Here is an 11,613-nt window from a genome sequence, read left to right on the forward strand (position 1 = left end):
CCCACCAGGAGAGGGGGATGCAGGGACTTAGGTGCTAAGGATAATCATATACCATCTCCTCTCTATTTATTAAGGTAGTAGCCCTGAAATTCAACAACTGCCAGAATTGCTTTCTTGTTGGAAACTCGCCCTCCTGCCCCTGGCAAGTTACAGTCTAAGGTGGGTAGGTAATAAATTTGATTTGATTCATCGCACAGCCTTAAAGTGCAGAGGCAAAGGAAACAGCTAAATGCTTCTGCAGGCTGGTACCTGTGGGCGATGCAAGAGCTGCTAGACTGCCCTTTACTGGAGCACCGGGTGGAGTTCAAGGACAGAGAGAGGCCCTGCTTCTTTAAGACATGGGGGACGAGAACCGACACTTATCTAGTGCTGGTACGTTATGTATAGTTTATCATGTAATCCTCACAACAATCCTCTAAGACACGTTCTCATCTCCTTTCCATAGAGGAGAGAACTTAATAGCAAAACCACCACTTAGAGAAGTAGATACTCTAAAAACAGCTCACTTTCGAAACACTCCACAAAAAGTCCATTTACAAAATTAAAAAGTAGAAATCAACTTGCATTCTAAATATCATCATCAGGCTATCTCGCTCAAACCTGATTTTTGTTGCTTATTTAAAAGGTGGATCTCTTTTAACTTACATATGAAATTTGGGTTGTTTTGTTGTTGTTGTTGTTGTTTTGCTAAGACTCAAGTGATGTGAACAGGGTGATGGAAGGTTCCATCTTGTAGGCTTTCAAATGTCTATCAAGTACAAAAATGTTGAGAACACAGAGCAAATCTTTAAATTTAACATTATAATTAGCTTCAACATCATGTAACTTAAAACAACTTTTCCTGTCACCTGTCTTTCCAAATCCCCAAAACAAAAGAGGAGTAAAAAGTCTTAATAAATGCTAGCACTCTGCATCTCAAAGATGAGTCTCTCCCTAACCGTGGTCTTCAAACGTTCTTACCGACTTCCATCATCTCAGTGACTTAAGTGCTCTGACAAACAGAACAAGCTTGCACAGCAACTTCCGGCTTCAAGAGCAGCATGCCTTTATAGACATTCCCTACAAAATGCTGTTTTTATCAAACTTCAATTAGTCAATATTGACATTTTAATTTTTACCAAATCATCCAATTTATCCCATCTTTAGTAGTTAGTAGTGAACTCTTACTTCCTTCAACTTTCTCATCTTTGCAGGTTTGCTGGGAACTATATTAAAATAACTGCAAAAGAAAGAAAAACCTAATTAGAAGGTAAATATTTAGATAGAAAATTTGAGCCTCTTTAGAGATGACTCCTTGTTGGCATTACAATATGCCACTCCACAGCAACTTAAAACTAAAATCTAGAGCACCATAAATGCTCACATCAATATACAATAGCAATGTCACTGCAGGAAAATGTTCATACTGGCTACCGTGGGCATCACCCAGGAAAACTGGCCTTCAGTGGCATTGCTTTTCCTCATACAACACTATTAATCAAAGAGGAACCTTGGAGACCAATCAAAGAGAACTTTACTAGGTCACTAACGGCTCCAGGGCCCACCACTGGCCAAAGGCAGAGCAGAGTCCCAGACACCTCGCCCAGCTCCCTCTCACCTGCGCTGTCCCTTCCTGTCTCACAGAATGCCATCACTGTCCCCATTCTGCCAACACCGAATGCTGGAAAAGAGCCACTGGAATAAAATGTGTATGAGCCCCGCCATTAGACTTTGTGACCCTTGGGGACTTTTGGAGAGCCTTCCATGTGCCTCAGAAACAGAACAGATATTTTTAATGATAATAAATAATATGTTAAGATTTATATGTGTTAGGGTTTCTTCCTGATTTAAAACAATTTTTTAATGTATTTGAGATTGTTCTTGACAATGGTTTTAGCAACAGTCAGAGAAGGATTGGCTAAGAGTCGGTAGATGAAAGGAAAAAGACATTTTTAAGTACTTAATATACAGTCAAGAGTCACAAGCTCAGATGCCTACAGAGGCTGGGCAAGTAAATGATGATGCTTGCAAAGGGTGGTATTAGGGAATGGTGGGGACTGTGGCTAGTGGAGGTGCTCATAATTGCAGGGCACTGTTTTGCTGTGGAAATGCAGGCAACTAAAAACTAAGTCCTTGGGACTTCCCTGGTGGTCCAGTGGTAAAGAATACACCTTCCAATGCAGGGCACACAGGTTCGATCCCTGGTCGGGGAACTAAGATCCCACATGCTGCAGGACAGCTAAGCCCTCGCACCACAACTACTGAGCTCGCGCACCACAACGGAAGATCCCGCATGTCACAACTAAGACCCGACACGGCAAAAAAATAATAATAATAAATAAATAAATACATAAAACTAAGTCCTTTTAAACAATAAAAATCCTCTATTTTTTATTATTTTGTTTTTTTTTAACTACACTGGTTTTTTTTTTTTTAATTTATTTATTTTTGGCTGCGTTGGGTCTTTGTTGCTGTGCACGGGCTTTCTCTAGTTGCTGTGAGCAGGGGCTACTCTTCGTTGCGGTGTGCAGGCTTCTCACTGCAGTGGCTTCTCTTGTTGCGGAGCACGGGCTCTAGGCGCACGGGCTTCAGAAGTTGTGGTGCACGGGCTTAGTTGCTCCACGCCATGTGGGATCTTCCCGGACCAGGGATCGAACCCGTGTCCCCTGCATTGGCAGGCAGATTCTTAACCACTGTGCAACCACGGAAGTCCCGAAAATCCTCTATTTTTTAAATGGAAACCAAAATTTCATATAACATGAGCACCCCCATTATAAAATGTGGCAGCCAATTCAAACCTTCGAAAACTATGTGAACGAAAGAGCCTGCAAATCTCCAAATCACGCCCTCGGCTTACAGCTCCCTTCCAGGCCCCCTTTGCTCATCTTCAAATAGGTATTTTAGTCTTAAGTTCCCAAATTCCATATATGATGACGAACATTAATCCCCCAAATGAGACAACTTACTCTCATTAAATGGAAACAAAAGGCATAAATAAATACAGAAATTAAGGCATAAAAAGATTTAAAAAACCCACAAAATGTTGTTTATTGTTTCAATGTTGCCTTCCAAAAAACACAGAAATAGAACGGAAAGAGGGAACGAGTAATTCCTCAGAGATCCAGTGGCCCCAAGTCTTTAAACCGGGTGTCTGCAGGGCGTTTCTGGCTGGACTTGGGTCTCCCTGGGGGTGTGGGCAGCAGGAATTGGAAGCAGAGACTAGATGCTAACGTGCAATGTTCCTCCTGTTGCTTCCCGAGAATAAAGGAAAGGAAGAGGCCAACCACCAGATCAAGCCAGGCACTTCAAAGCACTGTGTTCCTTTCACTCTGACAACACCCTATTGGAGTAGATAGTAATTAGCCCTGTCCTATTGATGAGGAAGCTGAGTCTCAGCGAGGTGATTTGATTTGCTAAATGCCACCCAGATGGGAAAAGCCAGGACTCTGTTCACCCCAGGACTTCCGGCTCTGAGACCACATCCCTCTTCCTCTGGCGTGCCTGTCTGTCCACACACTTTGCCCCTTTCCCGGTTATGCACCAGTCCTCGGGTACAAGTGGGTGGTAAGGAGAGTCAAAGTACAGGCTGGGGTGGCAACGAGCTGCCATAGTTTGATTTAAATAGCATTTTCACTTTGAATCTCAACAACAAACTCCTAAGGTAAATAGGAAAAATTCCTACTATAATTCAAATTCTTTGGGGTCTCTCGAAACACACACACGCATACACACAATACACACACACACACATGCATACACACACACACACGCACACATACACACACACCTACACACATACACACACATACACACACACACACACAATGCCCTGATATAAATTTTGTTGTGAATATGACTTTCTCTACAAAAGAAATCATTAATTCCAGGCTTTACGGGACACATTTTTTAAGTGATTATTAGCCTATAATATTTTGTTTTATAGAGAAAAAATTATGTTTCTCTTCTCAAATTAATTTATTCCAGAAAATGTAGGAAATGGTTGAATGATGATTGGATTGGGGAAGGTGTTATGGAGTTTGTCTTCTCAATGTACCATTTTACAACCATGAGAAACCCTCCAGGACGGTGAATGCATCACCAGGTTGCACTGCAAAGTTCATCTGCTGGTGGCACAATTAGAAGATTATTTGCTGGTGAAAATTAATTTTAACCGTTCAATGGCTCAGTAAGTACAGAACATACATTCTGACAAGTGCTAGCTCACTGGTACCAGTATAAATCAAGACAAAATTAAAATCAGAGCTTTATTCACCAACATCTGGGTTCCGATTTCATACTTCATTGATCTAAAAGGTAGTGGAGAAAATGAAATCCAAACGCCTCTCCACGTTGAACTTCACATGCAAATCTCTCCCATCCGTTTGATAGCAATGAAGGTACGTGGAAAATGCAAAATAACAGAGGGTCTCGACCACGTGGGAATCCCACCTCCCCTCCCTGCTCAGTGAACTGGATCACATTCCTTTCCCTACAGAAGATAATAATCAACATTAAGAAATCTGGGAAGAGAAACACCTCAAAGTCTTTCTCAATATCTCTGCCACATGTCCAAAACATTTTAAATAAACACTGAAAATCTCTCTACCAAATAAGTCTCACAGGATCTATTAGAAAATGCCTCAACCCACAGAAAGAGGAAAGAATTTACTGATCTTGGCCCAGGCGTGACAGTCGGTGCTTCACAAGCTTCCTTCCTCACCTGCTCACAGACAGAACACATGCCAATTTTACAAGGAAACGCTTTGGGGGTAAAATTAAACTTTTCATCACACATAAGTTGAAAAGGATTTTAAAGTCAATTTTTGTTGAAACCTTCTTTTGTGGTCATAAAACAACAGTGAAGACCGGATTCTGGTAGGAAATCGGAATCCAGCATATGCTATGTCTGAGTCTGTTCAGGCTGCCCTAACAAAAGCACCACAGACTGGGGTAGGGGGAGCTTAAACAGCAGACATTCGTTTCTCACGGTTCTGGGGGCTGGAAGTCTGAGATCAAGGCACCGATATATTCAGTGTCTGCTGAGGACCCACTTCCCAGTTCATAGACGGTGTGTTCTCGCTGTGTCCTCACCTGGAGGAAGGGGTAAGCCCGTGTGCCACAGCTACCGAGCCTGCGCTCTAGAGCCCGCGAGCCACAACTACTGAGCCCGGCACCACAACTACTGAGCCTGCGCTCTAGAGCCCGTGCTCCGCAACAAGAAAAGCCACCGCAATGAGAAGCCCGCGCACCACAGCTACTGAGCCTGCGAGCCACACCTACTGAGCCCGGCACCACAACTACTGAAGCCCATGTGCCTAGAGCCCGTGCTCTGCAACAAGACAAGTCCCTGCAATGAGAAGCCCGTGCACCACAACGAAGAGTAGCCCCCGCTCGCCGCAACTAGAGAGAGCCTGCACGCAGCAACGAAGACCCAACGCAGCCAAAAATAAATTTTAAAATGTATTAAAAAAAAAAAAAGAAATTTGTTATGAACCTGGATTCTTGCATCTTTCCATGCTTAGAAAAGCACGAAAATCATTCACTGAGATATCTGCTCCTCGGGATAAGCAGCAACCTCCTCCTGTGATGGGTGCTTGAGTGCACATACTCCTTCACCAAGATCGCAGAAACACCGTCTTCCCCCACCCTCTCCAGAGCAGTTCCCTGGGGCCGTCTGAGAGGCTGTCTCCCAGCTACAGTCCTCAGTGAGACACTGAATAAACTTAACTCACAGCTCTTACACTGTGCATTTTTTTCAAGTCGACACCATCACATGAGGGATTCAGTTTCAACATATGAATTTCAGGGGGACACAGTCAGTGTGTAGCATGCAGCAACTAACCCTGAAAAAATAATCACAAAATCAAACATCTACAAAGGAATACATTCTTGTCAGTGAATTCTCACACATACCAGGATTAGCACAGGAATAAATGTAAATCTAAAATGTTATGGCATTAATCCAAACTCTCTACCTCTTAGCAACCGTGATGTCTGTCACTTATGATTTTTCTTCAAAAACAGTAAGATGTCAAGTTTGCATCCTTGCAGAGGCCATTAAGAATTTGAACCACAAGCCAGCTAACTCACAAAATAACACTACCTGGGTGGTCCCAAAAAACTCAAGCTACTGATTTAATTTGGAGTATCTTTGGAGAGGAAGCATTCCTGGCATTTGGGAGAAGAAAATGGAAATCCTCTCTGGAGAATCTCACCTTTATCTCAGCCCTTAAAGAATTTCCTCAAAAAAAAAAAAAAAAAAAAACCCATAGAAAGGGAGTCATTTGCAGTCAAAAAAATAAGTAAACTAACAAAGACAGAAAGGATCATGAGAGAAAACCAGGTGAAATAAGAGAAAACAGAGATGAGTTTCAAATACTGGGATTATAGGCACAGACCACAGAAGGACAATATTTCAATAAAAGACAAGCTTGAAAATACATGCAGGACCAAGAGACTCGAGAGAATAACATGGAGGATTTGAAAAGAACCAGATAGAATGTTTGGAAATGAAAAACTGAATGATTTAAATTTAAAATTCAATAAATTGGTTTGAAGCATAGTATACACAGCAGAAAAAAATTAATCAGATCTAGGCGAAAGTACCTAGATTATATAGCACAAAGATAAAAGAGAGAGAGAGAAATACATGAAAAAGAGGGGGACCCTTGGAGGTTAGAGCTAATGAAATAAGCCAACCCACATCGACCCGGATACAGAAAGCAAAGAGAGAAAACATAAGACAGAGGCACCACCTGAAGAGACAATGGCTGAGTCACCACACCAGAGATTCACGATAATTCAATAAATCTGCACTTAGACATATCGTTTAAAGCACAGTACCCAGAATCACACAGCATATATTTTAAGAAGCTGAAAGAGATAAAATATTACTTTCAGAGAAGTGAACGATGATAGCTGATATCTCATCAGCAACCACCAAGTTAGAAGACAATGAAAAATACCTTTCATGGTCTAAAGGACACTGCCATCCACAGAATCATAACAAAAATATACGTGAAGGAAAAGGGCGAGAAGACCTCTGCTCTGGGAACCATGGACTAAGTAACCCCGATCAACCTTTCCACTAAGAAACAAATAAAACCAGACGCACTAAAAAACATGTCTTTCAAACATAAGACACCTATCAAGATAGTGAGGAATTGCCACACTCCAGGAAAGAAAGGAAATCCAAAGACATGAGGCCCACATCTGGGGGCCACTTTGGTCCAGGGGTTCTTGTTGTTGGGAACAGAGAGCTGACAGGGTGAACCATGGTTTTGACAGCCTTTTGTGGCCACAGGAAAAGCACTGGTTCAGGACCCGCCAACGACGGGGGTCCTTGTGAACCACGCTGTTAGTGAACTGGGACCTCACTGGCTGCACCTGAGGAGTGAGGAGCATACTGGCTTCCAGACACCTGGTCAGTCCAAACCATCCCACACGCTGAAGCTCTATTAGGTGATCGTGAACTGGGATGACACAGGCAGCTGGCCAAACAAAAATCCACTTTGGCAAAAGATAATATCATCTCAGGCCTCAAATTATTTCTGCAAATAAGTTTTAAGAGTAAAAATGTCCAGCACACAGAGATAACTAGGCAGAGGAAAAGAGAAGACAGCCCAACAGAGAAGCAGCTGTAACAACAGACACTGTGGCTTCAGCCTGGATCACTCACGCTAGGGAGAGCCAGCTGCTAGATCTCCCGTGGACAGGCTCACGGCAGGAATGAAGCTCCCTGTCATGGCCACGTGAGTGAGCCTGCAAGCACCTGCCCCGGTCAGGCCTTCAGATATGACTGCAGCCAGCATCTTGATTGCAAACTCACAAGAGTCTCTGAGCCAGAGCCACTCAGCTAAGCGGCTCTGGACTTCCTGGTCACAGGAACTATGAGATAATAAATGCTGTTTTACTCCAATAAGCTTGCACTAATAGGATATGCACCAATTGATAACTCACATGTTCTCCCAGAGAAAGTCTTACCCATGTGTGCACCAGGAGACAGGTAAAAGAATGTTTACAGCAGCGTTGCTTATTTTAGCATAAAATTCAAAAGGACCCAAATTATCCATCAACTGATTGGATAAATAAACCGGTATATCAGTCAATGAAATAATACATAACAGTAAAAACGAATGACCTACAGCTACATGCTATTAACATGGATGAGTCTCAGAAGCATATTATTGTGTGAAAAAGCAAGTAACAGAAAATATATGCAATATAATTACATAAAGTACATAAAACATTGAAAATAATCTATCCTTCAGGGATAGATTACTATGAAAAGATGATTATTACAAAAGCCAAAATAGTGGTTACCTGTGGGCAAAGGATGGGAGTGGAGGTTGGAGGCTTTTAAAACACTGGTAACGCTCTTTTGCTTAATCTGGGTTGTAGTTTACACAGAGGCTTGCTTTATTATTATTCTTTAAACCATACATACAATTGTATACACTCTTCTGTATATATGATATATCTCACAATAAAAGAAACAGAGTTAACAACAATGTAAGGAACGGTAATAACATCTTTAGAGGCAGACACAAGAAATGAGTGAAGCCAAGGCAGCCCAGGGATTCACGGAGGATTAAGAAACAAAACAATTTTCTCCCTTCCATTTTGTAAAGGAAGCCTTTTCTGAGGTCCTTCACCTAGATAGAATTAAACCTGTCCTTCTGTGCTATCGGTTACCGCTTTCTCTTTTGTGGTTACTTCTGTTTGTCTCTTATCTCCCCAAAACACACACTGTAAGGCCCTCTGCAGCAGCCCCGAGGCTGCCCTACGGGAAGACACGCACATAGCTTTTGTTAAGGACCTGCAAGATACCTTTGGGTTGCAATGACATTTGTATAATGACAGTTACCAAGAAAGCTTAGAGAAATTATAAGGATTATAAGTGCACAAAAGACTGAGGTACTCTGGGGAAGAAAAGTAGAGTATAAACAGAAGAGTGTGCTATAACCCCATTTGCAGTAAGATCTCAAAGAGAACGCAATACCAGTCCCAGGCTAAACAAAATAGAATTAAATTGACGCTTTGAGTGGGTACCCACAAGTACAACTGACAGCCTGAATGTGGCCAATTTCCATTATGGCTTCCTGAGTGGCCCTGACGTTGATACACAGGCCTGTCTCACCAGGACAGCCGCCATCTGTCCGCGGCAGCTGTCTTGATGTCAGCAGACGCTGGGGCGGGTGTCCTTGCTCCCAGGCCAGCGTTCAGAGGCTGTACTGTAGGCCGGCATTGCGTCAGGTGCCAGGATTTCAGAAATCACGGGCGCCTATCCTCTGTAGGGTCTGAACCAGCAGGATAGAGAGCGGCGAGCGGGGCCGACAGCACAGCTCAGTAAATGCCCTCAGGGAAGGAAGCGTGCACAGGTCCCGGGACACCAGCCTGGACAAGCTGGAACCCAGCTCGGCGTCCTGCCTGCCAGCGTGCTTCCCCAGGTTCCCTCCGCGTGGCCACTCCCTTTCTACCTGCAGACCTTCGCGCAGAGGTCACCTTTTCAAAGAGGCGACCCTGGGCACCCTATTTTCACTGCCACACCCGCCGCCCCCTCTGCCCATCCTCTTTCTAATTCTCTCCAATACTGATGGGTCGGGAGATAGTAGCTGGTCTGCCCTCCCCACAAGGCGAGCAGGGGCGATGTCCGGGGCGTGCAGGGTGCACTGCGGCCCAAGGAGGCCTCGCGGAGAAAGTCCATACGGGACGGCGGCGCTGGGCGGGGGCAGAAGTGGGGCGCGCTCCCCAGCCTCGCGGGGACAGGACGGGCCGCCAGGCCGGGGCAGACCCGGGTCGTGTTCCCTGGCACCGGGGGAACAGGACGGGCCACCAAGCCTGGGTAGACCCATGTCGCGGACCCCGGCCCCGCGAGGACAGGACGGGCCACCAGGCCGGGGCAGACCCGGGTCGCGGACCCCGGCCCCGCGAGGACAGGACGGGCCACCAGGCCGGGGCAGACCCGGGTCGCGGACCCCGGCCCCGCGAGGACAGGACAGGCCACCAGGCCGGGGCAGACCCGGGTCGTGTTCCCTGGCACCGGGGGAATAGGACGGGCCACCAAGGCTGGGTAGACCCATGTCACGGACCCCAGCCCCGTGGGGACAGGACGGGCCACCAGACCTGAGCAGACCCGGGTCGTGTTCCCTGGCACCGGGGGAATAGGACGGGCCACCAAGGCTGGGTAGACCCATGTCGCGGACCCCGGCCCCGCGAGGACAGGACGGGCCACCAGGCCGGGGCAGACCCGGGTCGCGGACCCCGGCCCCGCGAGGACAGGACGGGCCACCAGGCCGGGGCAGACCCGGGTCGCGGACCCCGGCCCCGCGAGGACAGGACGGGCCACCAGGCCGGGGCAGACCCGGGTCGCGGACCCCGGCCCCGCGGGGACAGGACAGGCCACCAGGCCGGGGCAGACCCGGGTCGTGGTCCCCAGCCCCCGGAGCGAGGCGATGGAGCCGGGGGGCGGGCGCAGAGGCCGGGGGGCGCGGGCGGCACTTACTCCAGCTTCCCGAAGCGCTCGCGCCCGGCCGCCACGTACTTGCCGGCGGCCTGCAGCGCGTCCAGCTCGCTCACCGGGCGCCCGCGCGTCGGCGTGAAGAGGCGCCGCGCAGCGAAAGGCACCTCCCCCTGCTCCATCAGCCGCTCCAGCAGCGCCTCGAAGGCGGCCACGCGGCGCCGCGACGGCACGAACTTGCGGCCCACGTACAACGGGTCCGCGCTGCGGCACACCACGATGGTCCTGGCGGGCGCGGGGTCCACCAGCACGTGCGGCGCGCGCGAGCCCGCGGCCCGCGCCTCCCCGGCGGCCCGGCGCCGCCCATGCGCTCCGCCGCCGGACAGGCGGGCCGCCGGGGCCCCGCCGCCACCGCCCGCGCTGACGCCGCCGGCGGCTGTGACCGGAGCGCGCCGCCGCCCGGGAGGGGACACGTGAGGGGGAAGCAGAACCGGGCCGGGTGACGCGCATCAGAGCCCGGGCAGGTGAGGACGGCAGAGCTGGGGAAAGGGACGGGGCGCGGCTCCCGCGAAGGCGGCGGGAGGGCAGGGGAGGCGGCCCTGGGCACCCACCGCGACCCCTCCCACCACTCCTCCGCCCTCCGCCGCGCAAGACGTGGCGAGATGGCGGGTAGCAGGACCGTCTTGACAATTACAACTGCGTCAGGGAGGACTTGTCAGGAACCGTCCAGAGCGTGGGGGAAACTGGAATACTAGGCGCAGCTGGCACGTGGTATCGCAAAGGTGTAAGCTCCAGGACGCACCTTCATTTGGGGGAAGGACAATTCACGGGCCTGTATGTCCTTGGGAGAGTCGTGCCCTGTTCTAGGTGAAGAGAGGCCAGTTCTCTGAGCTGGGACAGTGAAGGATTCTAGGAATATGTTTTTCCAGTGGCTTTGATGGACTTAAACAAACTTTTAAAGACAATAGGCTACGTATTACCTGCTGAAATACCTCTGAAGGCACAGAATACTGATACTATAAATATCAGTATCTGGTACTGCTAAAAAAAGAAAAAGTAATCCCGCCATTCACAGCCGCAGCCAATTTTGCCAAGAGCTCCATGGCCAGATACCAATGTGTGAAAGTGACCACTTTATTACATCACCAAGAATTATATTGATCTTCAAAACATTA

General features: G+C 47.8%; 1 protein-coding gene across 1 annotated transcript in view; it reads right to left on the reverse strand.

The window, feature by feature from the left end:
- DCDC2C (doublecortin domain containing 2C) overlaps positions 1 to 11,541 on the reverse strand; it is a 155,579-nt gene extending 144,038 nt beyond the window's left edge. The window contains 3 exon segments of the mRNA XM_036872599.1: positions 1,168 to 1,219; positions 10,484 to 10,874; positions 11,505 to 11,541. Of these exon segments, the coding sequence (XP_036728494.1) occupies positions 1,168 to 1,219; positions 10,484 to 10,874; positions 11,505 to 11,541 (480 nt within the window).
- Positions 11,542 to 11,613: the final 72 nt, after the last annotated feature.

The sequence above is a fragment of the Balaenoptera musculus genome, chromosome 13, assembly GCF_009873245.2.
Source record: "Balaenoptera musculus isolate JJ_BM4_2016_0621 chromosome 13, mBalMus1.pri.v3, whole genome shotgun sequence".
In the NCBI taxonomy this organism is placed as follows: domain Eukaryota; kingdom Metazoa; phylum Chordata; class Mammalia; order Artiodactyla; family Balaenopteridae; genus Balaenoptera; species Balaenoptera musculus.